The 19591-nt window shown below is 40.2% G+C and overlaps 1 protein-coding gene across 4 annotated transcripts; it reads left to right on the top strand.

The window, feature by feature from the left end:
* Window positions 1–1148: 1148 nt before the first annotated feature.
* On the top strand, window positions 1149–16740 carry LOC144115232 (juvenile hormone acid O-methyltransferase-like). Of its 4 annotated transcripts, XM_077649514.1 has the most exons (7): window positions 1149–1741; window positions 5934–6042; window positions 6185–6327; window positions 6403–6587; window positions 8613–8817; window positions 10526–10673; window positions 14790–16740. In XM_077649514.1, exons 3-7 carry the CDS (start codon window positions 6313–6315, stop codon window positions 14978–14980), a joined length of 744 nt encoding a protein of 247 aa, XP_077505640.1. In that variant the 5' UTR covers window positions 1149–1741; window positions 5934–6042; window positions 6185–6312; the 3' UTR covers window positions 14981–16740. The 4 variants fall into 4 exon arrangements, with proteins under 4 accessions (XP_077505640.1, XP_077505638.1, XP_077505639.1 ...); XM_077649512.1 differs by lacking the exon at window positions 6185–6327 and having other exon boundaries at window positions 5942–6042; XM_077649513.1 differs by lacking the exon at window positions 6185–6327.
* Window positions 16741–19591: the final 2851 nt, after the last annotated feature.

Genomic DNA, 19591 nt, shown 5'->3' with positions numbered 1-19591 from the left:
TCCAAGATCGGCTTCATCGATCGAAACACCTCTCGCAAGGCTGCGCAGCAATATAGTAAAAGACGCGCGCTTCGCAAAGTTCTAAGAACATTAGGCATGTAAACCATTAGACATGTAAAACTATTTTTAAGCCCCTCCTTATGTAATGCCTTCGGGCCTTTAAGGATGAAATAAATGAAATGAGGGATGTGCCCCCGCGGGCCAACGACTCCCCAGGCAGGTTACCGTGACGTCGCCGGCTTCCATCCATTGAGCGCCATGCAGTCCTCCTTTCCAACGGGTCACCTGGCTACAGTTGAGAGCTCAGGTAATTCCGGACTTCCTCCTGTCCTTATTCTATCTCATGGATTATTTTCCCTTTTTGCTTGTCCGATCGAAGTAGTTGTTTTCTTGCCATTGGCAGCAGTACAATATACAACCATGCATCATGGAGTGTAAATACTTATTTTTCGGCATTTCTAGCCACTTAAAGCACTTGTTGCAATATGGATGTTTCGAACATGTTCATTTTGTTATAAAACGTCCAAAATTTACTGGTTATGCAGCAGACAAAAGGTCCTAACGGCATGATAGAACAGCGTGCACAGCGCGCTTTCAGATTTCGAAAACGAAACTGATGATACTCTTTCAGTATTATGTGGAAGTCAGCTCAGACTTCTTAAGCATTTGCTGCACTCTAAGACCTTGAAAAACATGTTTTTTTGTCATTAACAAAATAAAAGTTTTTGCTGAAAGCCTGAAAAAAGGATGAAATAGCATGATCGGGCGCCGCGCATCACAGTCTCGCAGCCTTTAATAATAATAATTGGTTTTTGGTGGAAAGGAAATGGCGCTTTGAAACCGAAATTGACGGTTATCTTTTAGCGCAGCCTAGCGGCCAGTCTGCGTAATGTCGAGGCGATCTCGGGGCCCCTTTGAAATCGAGCAGACGCTTCAGGCATGTTCTTCATGAGGCATTGATCTATGGTACCGTTGGAACACCGCAGCAAATTGCTAAATCACCCAATAATTTCAAGTCGTTTCTGTTGCTTAATAAAGTGAAGCACTTATTTTTCAAATAACACCATTTCTAATTATATAATTTGCTTATGCAGCCGCTTTTCAGTCGGAGACTACACCTCTCGTTGCCATGGCTTTTCAGACAACGTTCGCAAGCGGTCCGCGTGGACAGCTTTACTATGGGGGTTATCGCTGCTAACGCGCTAGCTGGATCAGCGACAAACTTTGAACTTCCTGAAGGATTTATTTAGTCGCGCGGCTCATAGTACACAGCGGCCGGGTAATCTTTAGTTGTCCACTCACTCTTAGGGACCCTGGATCGGGTTAAACGTTTAAGTGGTCGAACTATGCGCATTCATTACAGATAACATGCAATAGGATAATTGTTTGGCTAGACGTTTTGCAGGCGTTAGGAATGTCATCTACACGCTAGCAGTATATATGCCTGTACAGAGCGCGATTGATCATAATGCCGTGCGCGACAAACGCGTTCGACGGCGACTTTCCTCAGAGGATGCGACGCGGGATCGTCAATGCGCTGCAGGCGAAAGCCGCGTCGCGACAGTTGCGGAGCGCGTGATTACCACTGCCTGCGTTGAGTAAGCACCGCGTACTACGTGGGTGCAATCTACTTGAGGAAGTGATCACAAAGCTGAGGCGCACAAGTGTCTTTCTGAAGCGCAGCACTTTTCGCCTCATTGACGGAGTGCAAGGGATCAAGTGTTTACGTTGTAAATAGGAGGTACGTTTTGCTCGGCGTTTCATATGTGCTCTGAGTGGAAGCTGTTGGCCGATTAGAAGCGTTGACCCGTCAAGGTCGTGACACTTGCTTGCAATGACCGCAGCTGACCGCCTGTAACTTTCATGGCGCGTCGCCTAAATTTTGCGTGTGCGTTTGCTATCACATTACTCACCCAGTGCGAGCTTATAAACCGTAATTACCGACGGCCCAACTGCGTGACATGGTCGGCTGGCGCACGAAACTCGCACGTGGCCGCAGTGCGATGGGCAGATATATGTGCGCAGTTTGGCCATGTGTTCAGTACCCAGGATGTAACGCTTCTTGAGGTGTACTGGCGATGGTGCGAGCCACAGATCTCAGAAAAGGGAAACAAAAATATTGTGGATGGAGTACCACTTCGCCTTTGGTACACTAGCTGCCAAGGGTACGCGTAATTATGCGGGCTTTTGTTTTGCAAAAGAAAAGGTTTCAGTTACCTTGGGTGCAATTCCGAGCGGAGCATTAGCATTGACATCTGAACTGTTCAGAATGTGTGCAGCCCAGCCAGGAGGCATTGGGCCAGCCCAACCAGGTTACTGATGCCATTAAATTGCACACTTGCCTGTTTTGTCTTTGCTGTGCATGTTTTCTGCATAAAAAGTGCATAGTACATGTTGCACATTTAAGCTCTTTATTCCTGGTTAAATGTGTGTAGTTCTCTCGAGTATTGAGCATTGTACTCAAAGTAGCTGCTAATAAAAAGGCAGTTCTATTAGTCAGGTTTCAGTTAAGATGTATAAAATGATCAGACTACAGTAAATCAGAATACATGTGCCACTTTTACGCAGAAATTATTTTTATCTCTGGAAGAGACGTGTGCAAAATTAACCTGTGCAGTGGCATTATTCTGGACAGTGGCAGCCAGCAATAATACTTTCCCTTATATTTTTTCTGACCTTATGTGATATGTACAGGACAACCATTAGTGTGCTTCAAGATGTAGATGTGGTGCTTTCATACAATGTAGCAAATTTGTTTTTGCACGTAGATACACCATTATCATTAGAAAAGTTGCTAATGGTCCTTACATTTGGGCTTGCCAGTTTTAAATTTTAAACCTTCAAACAGCTTATTATATATCTTGTAGTTTTTTGCCTGAAACTGATGTTCATATTTTCTAGATTTTTCGCGACAATCATTTTACAAACTTACAGATAACACGTTATCAAATGTGTTAATACGGAAGTGCAAGATCATGATTATTACATCAAAATGTTGTAGCATGTCCTGCTCACAACAGATTGTGCAGCAATTGACCAACTGATGTGAAAAAAAAAAAAATCTGAAGGTGTCTCTATAATGCAGGATCCAGCATCACTCATCCTGGTATTTCTGTGGTCAAGGTGGTCTGTCGTTGCAGAGCATGGGAAAAGTGGTTAAATTCATGCCTTCTGCGGCAGCACTGAGATGAGAGTGAAATTTGGAATGAGCTGTATACTGAAATTTAGGTGCATAATAAAGAATCCCACAAGTCAACAAAGAACCATTACTTCTGAAAGGTGCATAAGTAGTGAAGGGGGGGGGGGGTGTTCTTCATCAATTATGACACTACGAAATACTCAATATTCATGCAAAAAATCAAGCGCTAGTATTTTGCTCTGGATAACTAACAAATTGCTTTTCCTAAGGCCTGAATATACTGTTTAGGCAGAAAAATATTGAACTTCGATGGAAATAAAAAATAGTGTGTCAAAAAGTTAATGAATATCCAGAACTTCAAAAGAAATATTTAAGCTATCATTTAAAAATGCACGACCAGAAGGCATATTTCACATCTCAAAGCATGACAATGAACTGAAGACATTAATTTATTTCGCAATTATAGCAAGGGAGAATGTGTTATATGGGATACAAGTAAAACATGAAACCCTGAAGGTATACTTGCTAGAGTAAAATTTGTAGAAATGCTGCAGGAACCGACAAGTTACTGCCCTAAGTGTTTTTATTATTGCAGTGCCTGTGCACTGCTGCAGCACTCGTGCAAATCTAAACCTGTGCCTGCCTATAGCGGCACAACAGTAAAATAAAAAATGTGTTATGCAAAGTAAATTGCTTGATTTTGTAGTGCTTAAAGGATCTGTTTGTGTCCAGTGTACTTGGTGTAGACCGTGAGTGATGGATGCTTCTTGTGACTAATGCTTTCTATGAAGGAAGCCATGTACAGTTTTCTTTGGAGAAATTTAACCAAGGTTAATTGCTCAGGTGTCACTCTTAGGATACCAACCATAATAATTGAAGGTGGGGACCTATATTTAGAAATGCAACTACGGTAGGATACAAGTTAAAAAAACAGCAGTCGGTTACAATGGGCCATAGTCCGCAGCATTCTGTATTACTCTGCTGACCGATAAAAATGGTAAACGAAATCAGCTTTTTAATTTGCGACTATATCAAACAAGCCAGAGGCGTCAAAATTCTTGAACTTATAATTTTGTCTGGTGGTTAGCTTTTTGTTTAGGTAACAAGAAAAACTTTAACAGTGCACTGCACTACATTTTTGTTGTGGGGGAATTCTCTGTGGCAGTCCTGAAAGGGACTCTGAAATGATTTGAATGGGCATATTCTAGTGCAGCAGATAAGTAGAGGTGGTCTTTGCGGGTATTCAAGTCAAATTTGAAAGCTCTGTGTGGACTCTATAGTTTAGAAATAATTTTTTTAAAAATCGCTGCTCACAATGGTTCACAACCGATTAAGGTGACACCTCACCACCACGTCCCACACCCCGATGATGTCAGTGCTGGCAATAAATGCACATAATATGATTTATTGAGTAAATTTAGCCAGCAGGCCAAGGCTAAAAATCTTATGTTAGCGACAGCTCATTCAAACAATATTTCATACAGATGCCTCTGTGTATTGTATAGTCATGTTTTCAAAGTTAAATACTGCTGCAATGTTCAGTGCTAATTTCTTGGAAAACCCCAAAGTTTAAACTACAGAAAAGGCTGTAAATATGCACATGTACTTTACATTAGCTTCATGCACTGCAACATCAGAAGTTGAATTGCTTTCAAATTATGTTCACAGTATTAACAATTTGCAAGAATTCTAGAGGGTAGTGAACTAACATTCATAAGATAATTTTCCAAAGTAGACCTTTTAGCAAGAAAGTGACATATTACCTTGGACTCAATTTAAACGTGCACTGCCTGTATTTGTTGCATCGTTTGGAAAGAAACGTAAGCAAAGCTTTGTAGGGGGCTAGTTGGTTGCACATACTGAGACTGGGGAGCGCTACAGTCAAGACAAGGGGACTACACCACATAAGAACACCACGATACACGAGTGCAAACTTTCAACTGAGTTTAATTTCGACATGGCGCATATTTATACGCATCTAATCATGGGACACACAAACATAAACATAAAAGCATTAGAGCCAGCCAAGAAATCAAAGCAATCATCTACACCATGCGAGATATAAGCTATCCTTGTAAGTCATGAATTTCACACATGACCGGCTAAAAACAATTTTTCTTTTTTTGTTAATATGCGCCATGCCGAAATTAAACTCAGTTGAAAGTTTGCGCTCGTGTATCGTGGTGTTCTTATGTGGTGTTGTCCCCTTGTCTTGATTGTAGTGCTCCCAGTGGATTGCTCAGTTTGGAAAGAAATTGAAAAGCTTGGAAAAATCATGAGCAGAAAATAATAAAAAATAATTTTCTCCAGTGCACATTGTCTAGTTTAAGTTACTGTAACGGTCTTATGATATCCCGATGCAAAGAGTGTTAAATGCAAATATGTGAATTTTATTTAATCACTTTCACACAGGAGCAGGATTTGTATTGAATGGTGCACATAATCATTTAAGTTACTTTTGTTTACCACTTAAAAGGTACAGAGTAGATTTGCCTGAAATTTGAACGCAACTTTTTTTCACATGTGCAAATAGTGCTGCAGGTAGCATTTTCTTTGGTGCTCCTGTTTGGTATACTCGACATTGTTCATGCGCCTAAAAAATGCATATCGAAACTTGTTTCCTAATCTGGCTTGGAAGTAATAAGCTAGTTGCACACTATATAATAAAGAAGTTGTTTATGATTGTGAGTATCTGTTCATAACTCATGTAATTCGAGAAAATGCTTAACTGTACTTGGGGCATCAAAACCTATAGTGACTGATGACATATTGCGTACTTTTTGGTTTTTTAAAGAGCTACAGGAGGTGCAAGAATGGATAGAGTGGCATCGTTTCCTTTGCCCCTTAAGTACATTCAACAAGAGTACACTCACTATGCTTCTGGAATGGAGTGGATTGCTCAGGTGTGTAATACATTGCATTTTCTTAGGCATGTGCCTGTCTCCCTTCATCGCACCAGTGAAACATTGAAGTGTATAAAAAACTTTTGCAGAGCAAAGCAGATAAAAAATTTCTAAACTTGTGGGCTGTCTGTACACTTTTCAGCTCAGAAGGGGTGCTACTCACCTGTCAACTTAATATACAAGGAACCTGGCACTGTTTTTCTGCGCAGCTGCTACTGCGATATGGTTTCATGTGCACTGGTGGCCTTTAAACGTCACCAGTAAGTGGACATGCCCTCAGCAGCTGTGAGGCCCAATTCCTAGCTTGCTCTGGCTGCATGTTGGCATTTTCAGGGGCCAAGATAGTTCTCTGTCTCTCAGGAGCAAGTGCTGGAGCTGGGATGTGGTCCTGGCCTGATAAGCCGCCAAGTGCTGCAGCCTTTGTGCGAGGCCCATTTTGCTCGCCTCCTGGCAGTTGACCGAGCCTCAGAGGCCATTCTGTATGCTCAACAACATTGTCACCATAGGGACATCACATACCGTCATGTCCCTGCCCTCTGCACCAGGTAAAAGTTACAAAATTTTAGTGCTATCTTTGAAACCCCCCCAGCAGTCCCACCTCCTTGAACAGCTGTTACCATTCAAACACAGAAGCTGTGTCTGCCTTAACATGTGCAGCCAATTTGCAGATACCTTTCTATTGTAATAGTTGAGAAAGATTTGTAGGGCTAAGTTATGCTACACACACATAAGAGGTATGCACCTTTCATAGTGCAAGTACGAAATCATATAGCAGCTAACCCTGTCACAGAGCATTAAACATTTAGTGCAGTAACGAGGCAGCCATATGAAATTATTATTTAGGAATATTTGTGTTGCATTACCAGTGACTTCAGAAATATCTAATCAGAAAGAGGCTGTTAAATGCATAGATACTTATATATCTGGTTTAGATAATGTGCAGTTTAACAAGAATTCATGCTCTGATCCGCTTTTTACATCCTCTTCTAGTAGACAAGTTGTTTTTTATCTTTGTGGTGACTATTCTGCACATTAGAACTCGCAGTCTGGCAGAGCTGTAATTGCATGAACACTTGAAGCGTGAAATATGTATTTACCTAAAAATTGTGTGTCACTGCCTTCAAGGAACTTACCAAGAGCATGAGCTTGTGACCTATAGCAGAACCCTCCTATGGATGCTCTGCAGAAAATAATTGTACTGTAAAATGTATCTTTGAATGCAATGACATGGTATCGCACATCTAGCATATGTGGCAAAATAATTTTTTTGTCTACCATGACATAGGCACTGGACTCTTTGCATGTTTCATATTTTTTTATTAATTTGGAGGGTAAAAACCAGGGTCTATATTTTAGCTGAAAATCAGGTACAATTAAGTTCTTGTGCAATTAAATTGGTTTTTGTTGGGCTATTTATACTAATAAGAAAATAATTAATCATGAACACTCATTCTTGCAGGGCATGAGATTGTTTCTTTTCCAAGTGAACTATATATTTATGAACATTCTGCCCACTGCTGCCATCTTGTGCTATTGTAATGGTGGCCCTTAGGTGACTTTGTGGGCAAATTTCAGGTCACTTGGATTGGAATTTTTTTTTTAGAAATTGATATTGTGTTGCACTGGCTCCAACTAGCTCTGTGCAACATACAAAAAGCATAGGAGGGTTTTCATACAGCTGTGTTACAGTGAAGCACGTAATGCTAGCCTTCCACTTTTAGTGTCAGTCTGGTGCCAACCATAAAATCAGCTTCATGTGAATGAACATAACTGCCACTACAGCTAACATTTTGCAAGAAATTTGAATCCTTGCAGCCATTTCTCTGCTTCTAGTGGCTGAAAGAAACATCAACAGATGACTTGCCTATAATTGCTGCATATCATGCACACCAACGAAATGTTTCACAACTCACTTATTTCAGGTTTTTTTTTTACCGATTTCATAAATGGTTTCGCGCATGGAACTGAATGTTAATGGCTACCTCCTGTCGTGAATTTACCAACTAAAATTACTGAAGAAGTGCCTGAAGACAAATTTATGAGAAATATTGACTTAGTGGTTCGGTTTTTTCTGAAGTTGGAAAACTGTAATCAAATACATTACGGCAAGAGTGTACCCTAGTTTAAGTGTGTTGTGCTGAGTATTAACTATAGCCCAAATTAACATAGCTGTGCACAGACTAGGCAATCAACCAAAGTCTTCAGCTTTTATATTCCTAACTTTACTCAGAACTGAAAAGAAAGTGTGTGCATAACTGTTTTATTTGAAACTTTCTAGTTTTAAATTTTTGTTTATCTTCCATAGTCCAGTTGTTGGCTCATTATTCTTGCCTTAGTTGATATTTACAAAATAAAGTTCACCTCACACAGACGAACTCTAACAATGCCACACATAATGACTTTTATTTCTGTACTTTGCATATTTAAAGAAAATAATTCAAGGCATGTATGTTCACAGTTATTTGCCACACATGGAGCGTCAGTCGTTCAATCTTTCTTTGTCTGCTTTGCTGGAGCTGTGCTGGTTCTGCATTAGGCTTTTCAACAAGATGTCCTTGTGTTCTGTCCAGTGCACCAGTGGAACTGCGAGGGGCATTCAGCAAATTGTTCTACTATGGTGGAGTTATGCCTTGCAGTGAAGGGAGTGGACTGCACCAAGCATCATTGCTGTTGGATGTTCGAGGCTGCTGTGTCTTGCTTCTGCCTGTGCGCTGCTGTCTCTATGATGTGCTCGAGCAGCTTTCAGGCAATCCCCGCTGGAAGGCCTACATGCGGGTATGTCTGGTTAGGCCTAGTTTTGTATACTGCATTAAGTATGAAGACACTTTTCTAAATGCATGCAGCTATTGTGCAGGCTTTGGCTTGACAAGCCATTAGCAGATGTGACATACAAGTACACAAAGTCATATTGAAGCTTTGTTTTCACTCTGTGAATGCAGCTTTGGTTCATAAATGCATGACCACTCATACCTTGATACCATAGTCCAGGTAGAAATCTTTAAGACACAGTGTTAAGTCATGTGCCTCTGATTCATCAGTAAAAATTTCAAATTCACTTTCAAATTTCAATTTCAAAAGAGTTAAACGGTTGCTGAAATCTATTAATTATCACAACTGTTACTTCATCATCCCGTAGAAAACCTTGACCTCAAATATAATAAACTGAATAGGCTGCACTTACAACCAGTCAACAAAGGTTGACTCTGGAATGCAGTTCACAGCCAAGTGACTGCATTTGTGTTGAAATTTGAATGGCACTCACTTATATAGTGTGCTGCAATTAGTAATGTTCAGATGTATTTTACTGCAAAAAAAATAGCAATTAGCCAAAAGTTGTGTAAGATAGGTGACTTATGAACTGCTTCATTCAATAAGTACTCTCAAGACAAACAGTCAGTGCAGAGAAGCTGGCTACTCTTTGCTCCACGAGAAAAATGTTTATCATGCCCATTATACAGGAAGTGTATTTCATTAAAGCAGGGTTCAGTAAAATTGTCGCTGATACCTTTCCATGTGAATGAGGAAGAAAAACGTAAGAGCCAGAAACTTGTGCAGTCCTGGCTTCATTCCACGACCATGAAAACGCAATTTAGTAGCCAAGAAAGCAAAAGTGAGAATATGTCAACAACGTCCTGCTGTAGTCGATGAATGGCTTTCTGTAAGAGTTTCAAGAAAAATGATATTTTCTTCAATATGTGCATTACTTAATTATATCATGTTTTCATAATGGTTTAATACCATTACAGATGTTAATTAAATTAAATGCACAGTTATTCTTATCTCAGAATGTTGAGAATGTTTGTGACATCATTAAATACTCTGCATTTCATTCATTAAACAAATAAATAACAATAAAAATGAAACCATGCTCTATAACAATTTGCAGATAAGTGATACTTAGTGTAATATACTGTTAAACAGAAAACGAGTTTTATACAGCAGTGGTTGTGCTGTGCATTTATGCTATGTCATATGGGTCACTTGTAAAGTTGGAGACACATCACTGGGTTTTGTCAGCGCACCACCTGATTGCATCTATGTTAGGCATTATAATGCAGCCAAACTTGCCAGAGTTTCAGCACTAAACAAAAGCATTAGCTTAGCCATATGACATGAGTGCTGCGCAAAATAGCACTGCTAAAATTAACTTCCCAGTATTCTGGCCAAAACAGGTATGATTATTTTAACCATGAAATTATGTCGAAAACACTGAGTGCTTTGTTGGCCAATGCGCAAATAGAAACTCATTCACGGGGTAGTGAATTTGTAATCCTTGTGTGTCACATGCAACGTCACAGCATATAAGTGAGGTGTAATGAAGAAGCTGCTCATTTGTGTTACAGACTAAAAATTACCTGCCCACATCAGTCTGTGTTGTTATGCCACTACAATTTTTCTCATTGGCAGACGTATGTTTGCATATTTGATAAAGAAAGGCCTGGAGCCATACTACCAAGCCTTTTCTCTCTACTTTTTTCATCAGGATGCAGTGCACTTAGTGCCACCACAGCACCACTGGCAGGAACCTAAGGAGGCTTTTCAAAAACAAGCTCAGCAAGCTGGCATGGAAGTGAACAGTGTTAAACTTGACACCACAGACGTTGTATTTTCCAGCAGCAGCCACTTCCAAGGTAGGTCATTTTAGTTACCTGATCAGGTAACTGCATGAATCTATAGTTTGATACAACCCAAGGTGATAGCAGTGAATACCCGTCAAAGGAGGCCCCCAGCCAGTGGCATAGGCAGCTTGTCATGACATTGCGGTTAGTGCAATTTCATGGAGGAACCTGACACTAATCTGCAATTGCATGCTAGGGAATTAACCATGACGTCCAGAGAACTAGTCGCCGCCATTTGCTGGAGGGCCTTCTTTGAGGAGCTCTTGCTGCTGCCTTCTTGAGTTGTATCCAACTATAGAGCAGCTGTTCACCTCAAGAGCAAAGCTATATATACCATGCTACACGAGGTGATTGCAGGAAAGTGGAATGAAGTCATGTTCCATGCATGTGTGCAAAAAAAAGCAGGCTGAAACTGTGCCAACAGCTGAGACGTAATTATAGTCGCTCCAAGTTCATGGTAGCTTGGATGAGGGCAGAGTGGCTGCAGGCATAGGTTCTATTCCTGCAATGGTTAAAGAATAAATTGCAGTAAGTATGGTAGACAGTTAGGCAAGTTGATACTACTGGTAACTGGGTTTTGAGGCAATAGACGTTAACTTCTGCAGCTTTTAATGGGAGCACAGCTCAGCACTGAGGGAAAGAGGGGTGAAGGAGTGAGGAAGTTGGGGTATGTTTATTTTTGAAGTGTACAAACAGACAAGACTGGGGCAGTAAGAGTCCACATAGTCGGCCGCATGATGTAGTACTGCCTTTAAGAAAAGGCAGTCACATTAAGCATTTGCAAAGGCCACAGGGGCCACATTTAAGGCAAAGAAGCAAATGTAGGTAACTTGTGACAATGCAGTGTTACATGGGTTAGCACCTTTATGGCTTTCACTAAGTTTATAAATAAATTGCAACAGAGGTTTAACATTAAACAATGAATCTTCCACATGAGTAAATTAATCTAAAAGTAGAAACGGGTGCTGTTTATTTCACACATATGAAAGCATCGGATGATTGTTGCTATTGCTATGGTACATCTGGCAGTACTCTTGTAACTAAGTCAAACATTATCTCTGATTGAAATTTCAACACTCTGGTAAAATTTTATGTCAAACCACTATTTCAGCCACTACAGATGCTTAGTCAGGAATTTGGGGAGGATAGAAAAAAAACACATAAAAGCACAATTTTTTAAATTTATGAAGCACAAAACTTTACAAGGTTTTGCAAATTAAATTATTTCATAGCAGCTTTCATACTGTGGGAGGTTCTGTGTGTCTCAGCACTTTGGTAGTGCAGCTTGTAGATAGGGATATGGACCTTAGATGGGGTCCATCCATCAAACTAGAGTACATAGATATGTAGGATCAGGATTCTGGTTTGAGCAGTTGGTTCATTGCTGCCATCAGATTAAATCAGCCCTAAGGATCGAGGACACAAAAAGAATGCACACGCAAACTCAACGTGGAATAACGTGAAATTGTAGACTCAGACCAAAAGCGAAAACAAAAAACGACATTTTTGGTCGGTGTCTCCAATTTCACGTTATTATGATATACCCCAACCAGACAAGCTTTCTTCTAACTCTCGACTTCAGACTCAAGTCGGGCGCCATATGTTGTGTTCTGCTATGGCGTGACTTTTAAATGCCTTATGTACCAGCAACGTACAGTAGAAAAATGCAGCTTGTGTTCCATCAAAACATTGTAATAACTGTAACCATGACTGGTGCTAAGGCGCTGCTATATCATACGTATTTATTGGTTCCTTTTCCTTATAGTTTGTTTGCAATTCTAAGAGTATTAATTGATAAGTAAGTAATTTTGTATGCTGTATGTTCACTATATGCCATGTACAGGGGGCTCGAGCTCCATTTAAGTGAAAATATTTCGTTTTTTGCCTTAGCCTGCCTACATCGTTGTGGTGTAAATAAAAATGAAAAAAAAAACACAGGACGGGTGCTGATACGGTTGGCCGTATCTATAGTGCAAAAGAATGCTTCAAAGCACGTTCGTTTTGAGGCGTTCAATCACATTGTTGATTGGCCAATCGTATCACGTGGTTCAGTGTCACTGGCATATATTGTGCTGGTTTATGAAACAATAAAGAGTTGGTAGACAGCGCCCGTCCTGTGTTGTGTGTGATCTTTTCGTGTCCTTGTTCCTTCATGCTGGTTTAATCTGTTGATATGTAGGTATATGGACTGTATAGTTTGTAAGACATGGATTTACATCTGCATGGTACAGAAGTACACTGACTCTAGCAATGCAACTAAAAAAGAACTTGCCTACACCATTTCTTTTTCAAAGCGAAAGGAGGAATGATTAAAAAAGGATAGCAACAAAGACACTTCAGATACTGTAAATGACTTATTTTTCGTGAACACAGTATTTCATGAACTCGGCTAAAGTTGCTGTTAGCAAGTATTTTGTGAGCACTAAGAGTTTAGTGGAGCAAGAGTGGCAGGCCCTTTAGTGCTCCCCTCCTTCAGAGATGGTTTCAAGCTTTGGTACAGTTTACTTTTACAACATGCATTGGAGCAACAACACTGTGCATTGGACAGAACTGTAATCATGAGAGCAAGCGTAATGGAGCTGATTCACGTGGCATAACTTACTGAAGTGAGTTGTGCACTGAAAGGGTGCAAAGATGCAGGCCAGAAGGAATACACTGCACCAGGCATTGTGAAATACAGTCGACTCATTATAATTAAACAGTTTATAACAAAATAATGGATATAATGAAGGAATGACGATTCCACTTGGAAGCGTGGTCAACACAGGCTGCAGCGAAGCTGCGGCTAAACGAAGTAATCGCCAAGCCCTTTCAACTTCGTTATAACGAGGTTCAACTTAAATACCTTTGAGTAATCATGAATTCCAGCTTGCAGCGTATGTTCAGGGCAGTAAAGACGTGCTTCCAAAATTTTTATTTGTCAAATAAGAAAGTAATATTTTTTCCAAATTATTTGTGGGAACAGTTTCTTTTTAGAAGCTGTACACAGTTTGCAATTACTAATAATAATAACAATAATAATTGGTTTTTGGGGAAAGGAAATGGCGCAGTATCTGTCTCATATATCCTTGGAGACCTGAACTGCGCTGTAAGGGAAGGGTTAAAGGAGGGAGTGAAAGAAGAAAGGAAGAGAGAGGTGCCGTAGTGGAGGGCTCCGGGATAATTTCGACCACCTGGGGATCTTTAACGTGCACTGACATCGCACAGCACATGGGCGCCTTAGCGTTTCGCCTCCATAAAAACGCAGCCGCCGCGGTCGGGTTCAAACCCGGGAACTCCGGATCAGTAGCCGAGCGTCCTAACCACTGAGCCACCGCGGCGGGGACACAGTTTGCAAAAAGTGCAAAAATGAGCTCCTAGTGAAAATTAAGTCGTTTACAGTAAGTTAAAGGAGTATAGATACCAATTTTAGGTTGCCTGTTTTCTTCTTTGTAGTGATATGCAGGACATCAGTATACATGGATCACCACTTAGTATTCTATGAGTGTTAAATAATTTATAACTGAATTTTTTCTCTCACCTGTTCTGGTTCCAGTTTCAACAGCTGAGTGATGGCTATGACATCAAAGGTCAGTATAGGTCATGTGAGGCATGAAAAAAACTGCAATATCATCACTGTTTTGTCGTTTTAAGTCGCTAAATTGCTAAAGTCAGCCTGCCCCAAGAGGCGTAATCACGAGTGACGAAGCAGTGATTATATTGCAGTTTTTTTCATGCCTCGCATTGTCTACATTGACCTTTGATGTTATAGACATCGCTCGGCTGTTAAAACCAAAGCAGAAACAGGTGAGAGAATAAATTCAATTATAAGATATTTAGCAGTCACAGGTGAATACCATGTGGTGATCTATGTATAATAATATCTTACGCATCGTTACATCGTTACAAAGACGAAAACATGCAATTGAAATTTGGAGTCTGTACTCCGTTATTACACCTTGGAGCATACCTATACACACACAGTTTAAGTGTCTTGCCTAAAATGGATGAATCTTTTTACACTTTGTATGTTATAGCAATTTCTTCCTTGGCTTATATTTTTGCGACGACTAATTTTCTGTGGGCTTTAAGTATTGTTTCTCAGGAATATCTACAAGTGCAGAACACTGCTATTCCTGCTGTCTGCAGAATTCCTGAGCTGGGCCATGCCATTCGTAGCACGCATCCCAAAGGAAAGCAGGCAGGTGTTCTTGGATGAAGCATTGGCACTGAGTTTCGAGCAAGGTGTGCAAATGACACCAGGTGGACAGCTCCAGCTTTCAGTCACATTCCTGAGTGCCCTGAGCACCAAAATGCGCAATAACGGACTTTCTCACTGAATCTGGGCAGGTATTTTGTGAGAAATATTAACTTTAATAACTTGACAGCCAGCTCAGATTATGACCATGGTTATTATGTATAGAGCCAAATCTAAAAGCAGAAAAGTGTTTTGTGCCACATGGGGCAGTGCTTGCCCCATAGACTACTTTACTGAAATGACCTAGGTCATGTTTTCCAGGTGCGTTTTAAGTTCTTTTTACTACCGATATTGATCAGGCCATTCTTTATACCTTCAGTATGTGCTTAAACATTACAGTAATGGCAAAGTGCAGTGTAATGAGGTCACATTTTTCAGAAGAAGAAAGTCAAAAGCAGGTAGTACTCTGGATAGGTTTTATTTTAGCTGGTCAGAATTTGTTGTTACGGGAAAGTATTTTTATTTGTAGTGATGTAAAGAAGTAACATCCATAGTACAGGTGTAGAGGTGTGGCAAAAAAAAAAAAAAGCAGGTATTGTATAAACCAAAAAGCCAGGCAAGTCTAGATTTGCATTATCCAGCAGCCTGTGGTTAAGTGCACTGTACAGTACTGCTGCTGAAAGGTCTGGTTTCCTGGAAAAGACAGGCAACGCACTTGGTGTGGGGCATTTTTTCGCAGTGTGGCAAAACTAAAGAGCATTTAACCCAGAGCATACAACATGTAGATGGATTCCTAACTGAAATGCCAGCAATGACAACAGGGTACTGTCATGACCCCTGTACATCATTCCTCTCTTCTTATCTTTGCATGAAGGTGTCACTTTTGTTATGTTATGTGTGTTGTTACCAATGTTTTCAAAATAGTATACAGTGTAGAAGCCAGTTTACCAGCTCTGGACTTCTGTGATCCACCTCCATCTATTGGAATTGATCTCAATGTTAACTGTTTGAGCAGTAAACCTACATGTCAAACTTTTGTGCATATTAAGAGAACTTCAATGCATTCTTACATACGAACCTTGTGAAATGCTTTTTATTGATCTGTTAAGGTCAGCATGCAAAAGGTTGATAAGAAATCAGATTTATGGCATGCAGTTTTATTTTGCTCCAAATATGTTTTTAGAGTGTTTGTTACACAACAGGTTCATGTGCCATCTCATCAGTGCTTTCGCAGATATATACTGCTAGAACTATGTTCCTGAAAACTTCAGTGCCTTGTTATGAAACAGAGCTACCTACAATTCTCAGGCCAGTATTCTCCTGTGTTTATTGTAATATCAGTCAGCCTACGATTTTTACGTAGTTTTTCTAATCTCCTCATTATGCTCCGTCCTCAGCACTTGGCAGTCGCACAGCAGAACTGGGAAGCAATCATGAGAATGTGATTTATTTCTGGATAGCTATTTTCTTTTGCAGCTATGTTCCCATGGTCAAGCTTACAGAGAGGGCAGGCAGATGGTTTTTTGACACACCCGGAGTGAACAGGGGAGGTGAAAGCCTCAGGGTGCTTGCCATGAGGCTTTCCCCTTCCTTCACTTTTCATTGTCAAGCTTGTTGCTTACTGAAATGTAGTACCTTTTGCTACAAGTCTTTGCTGAAAAAAAAAAATACTCATCTGTAGCATAATAACGCTAGTTCCATAGTAACCTCTGGTGTCATGTTTTATTTGCTGGTTTTGCATTTGTATGTGAATATGTTTACTGCAGCTTATAAGCTCCACAGGAACACTCATGGTTGGCTGAGAGAGTTCAGTTTCTGCAAATGCTGAACAGCAGGTGTGTACCCTGCGTGTGCTTTTAGAATTTTGAAGTGCAATAAAATCTGTGGCTATTTTTCCTTTTATTCGATGTGACCTTTCGCTGTGAACTCTGACAGCTGAGAGTTGGATTGACAGCTCCTATTGGATGTCAGTCATTAAGGACAGACAGTGGAGATGTCAACAATACTACAAGTGAATTGATTCTGGTTTCTGTTCAAAAGTACCTGACATCTACAGCATTAGGCCATCTTTGTAGACATATTTTCCAATATTCACTTGCATTGAAAATAGCCAAAAAGGGTTGCTTTTCCATTTACTGCCACTGAAGATAGCATTCACATGGCTACCTTTGGTTCACTGAGGCATCCTACTTCTGCTGGGAGGCTTGCAAGGCACTTCCATAAACACTGAGCCTTTCAGCATTGTTAACAAAAAATTATCTAAGAATAAAAAATTTAGCAGTTTTTATTTTTATTAAACCACATATTTTACAACAATGGCCTTCGTACAGAACCCACAGTGTGCATGCAGTGGAACACGTGCAGTTTTTGGTACCTGAACATAGGGTGTTGAACTTTAAAGCTAAATTTTATACACGGATGTGCCAGTATATGTAACAGACAATGTTTGTGGGTAGAACATTTGACAGTTTATTTTGTCATTATGAACAAGTTTTGCAGGTATTTTCTTAACATTTTTTTTTCTCATAACCGCTTTTCATTCTTCTCACAACTGCACAAGGCATGATTTATTCAGTTTAGCATACGTGTAATCTTGAGATGCATGCACTTTCTTGGGTTCATTTCGTATTGTTTTCCTTCATAATGGCAAGCCCCCAGTACACCACAGGGAAGCAACTGGGTTTGTTGGTACATGATTGAAAAATGCAACACAGGAAACACACGGACAGAGACGAGGCGACACTGGCATCGAGGCGACACTGGCGTCAGTGCCGTAAGTGTCGCCTCGTCTCTGTGCTTCCTACACTGCCTTTTTCAGCGCAAATATTGCCATTCTATGAAAGTTGTCAAAGTTTTGAAGGGGATAATTATCAGCTGTAATTAAATGGCATGAAGAAAGCCTTCAATATTCTCTCTCACTAATATTAAAGGTAACTACTGGATAGAGCCAACTGATGGCCTGGTAGCTTGAGAGCACCAGTGCACACCAAACTTATCTGACAGTAAGCAATGCCCAACACAAAGCAGCAGCCCATTTCTGCAAACTCAACATTACTTTTTCCCTTTATACAGTATGGGCAGAGAACACGCCGAATAAGCCCCCAAATATGTATGTTACAGAAACTTTTAAAGCTGGATAATAGCATTAACTCTGCTTGCTACACCTATTAAAATCGTCCAATTTGAATGATGGCATTAAATGCCCCTTCTGAGCTATCTGTGTTGCTTCTGGACGAGTAACGTTATTCAATATGTTGCAAAAGCACTCTATTTCAATTTTAAAATCTTTTTTTTTTGTAAGTTGCATGAGAATGTATTCTTAAACTTCGCATGAGAGCAATTGCACAAACATGGCTCCCAAGGTGGCATCCTATTCTTGCATTGACCCTGTTCAGCAGTGACAGTGTTCTTGCGATGTTGCAGCATCGATATTTGACTCTGTAGGTGCAAGTGACTGCTTTGCGTGAAAAGATGATGTCCATTCATCTTAGTATTTTAGTTTGGACAGAGGTGATAGCCCAGATGCCCATCTGTAGCTTTCGTTTCCGATGTAGCCAAGAAGCATCATTGTTTTCAGGGCTTCTCTGATGGTACCGGCCATGTTCTGAATGATTTCGTGCCACTAGCAGTGTTGTGGACGCAGCTACAGATTAGGGTCCACCTTGGGACTGCAATGTGGAGTAGCCCAAAATGCTGCGCGCAAGCATTTTTTTTTTGCTGACCAGAAAGTTTGCCATCAAGAGTTTTGAAATTTTGAATATACTCATTTTTGGCATAGTAATGCACATAACACATTTTCTAGATTGTTTTGTGTGCCTATTTTCCTACTGGATATGTTTAATGTTTTTCTGACATTTTGTGCGAGTGTGTCAAATTTTTTCCAATCAAAGATTATTTTTTCTTATGCAAGCAGCATGCATTGTTTTTTTTTTTATATTGAAAAGGGAATTCTGTTAGCTGCACTATGATGTGTGGCAATAAGGAAACATTTTTAAAATAATTGGCGAAAAAAACTCATGCACACCACCCTGGAATTGCCTGTTTTCCCATGGTAAGAAACGAGTTAAGGTGGGACACTGCTACTTTGCGGAAACTAAAACAGTTCAGGATAAATTAATAACGAAGGTTACACATCTCAGTGCTCTCACAAGAGTGGCTAGCTTACGCAAGAATTCTTTCAAGAATAATTATCCTCTCATATGCTAGCAAAATTGGCCCACAGTTCACAGTATCACTACTACTATTATCAGAAATCACTCGCTGACATGGTACATGGCAAAAAAAAAATTGCATTTTTGCATGTCCTTTTGTGGGCCGTAGGGATTGTGGCAGCTAAGGTCACATTTTAATTTAGTAACCTGGGATTCCTTAGAAAGTACAAACCGAACTACAGAATGGTTTTCTCACTTTGGCACCCTCACAGATCGATCATCATGGCTGAGGGCACACACTCATCACCCCTAGCAATAGCATTTTAGCCTACGCACCTCCACTCTAAGCATATAGATGCATATAGAGTTCCATAGAATTTGTGCCGATATTTCTAAAAATCTTGACACTTCAGGTTCTAAAAGTCTTGAGGGCATCAAATGAACCAGTGCTGCAACAATAATCCAGATTCGAATTCACGTGGTTACCAAGTTCTGTTAGCTTCATAAAATGCAAAATGTGATGAAAAAATGGGTGAACCAGCAGTAGAAGAGCTATTCGCAACTATTGTAGCTATGCAAGCCAACCACAAAGGCAACTGCGC

This window comes from Amblyomma americanum, chromosome 1 (assembly GCF_052857255.1).
Source record: "Amblyomma americanum isolate KBUSLIRL-KWMA chromosome 1, ASM5285725v1, whole genome shotgun sequence".
In the NCBI taxonomy this organism is placed as follows: domain Eukaryota; kingdom Metazoa; phylum Arthropoda; class Arachnida; order Ixodida; family Ixodidae; genus Amblyomma; species Amblyomma americanum.
Note: the sequence above shows the minus strand (reverse complement) of the source record. Positions and strands in the feature narration are given on the sequence as shown.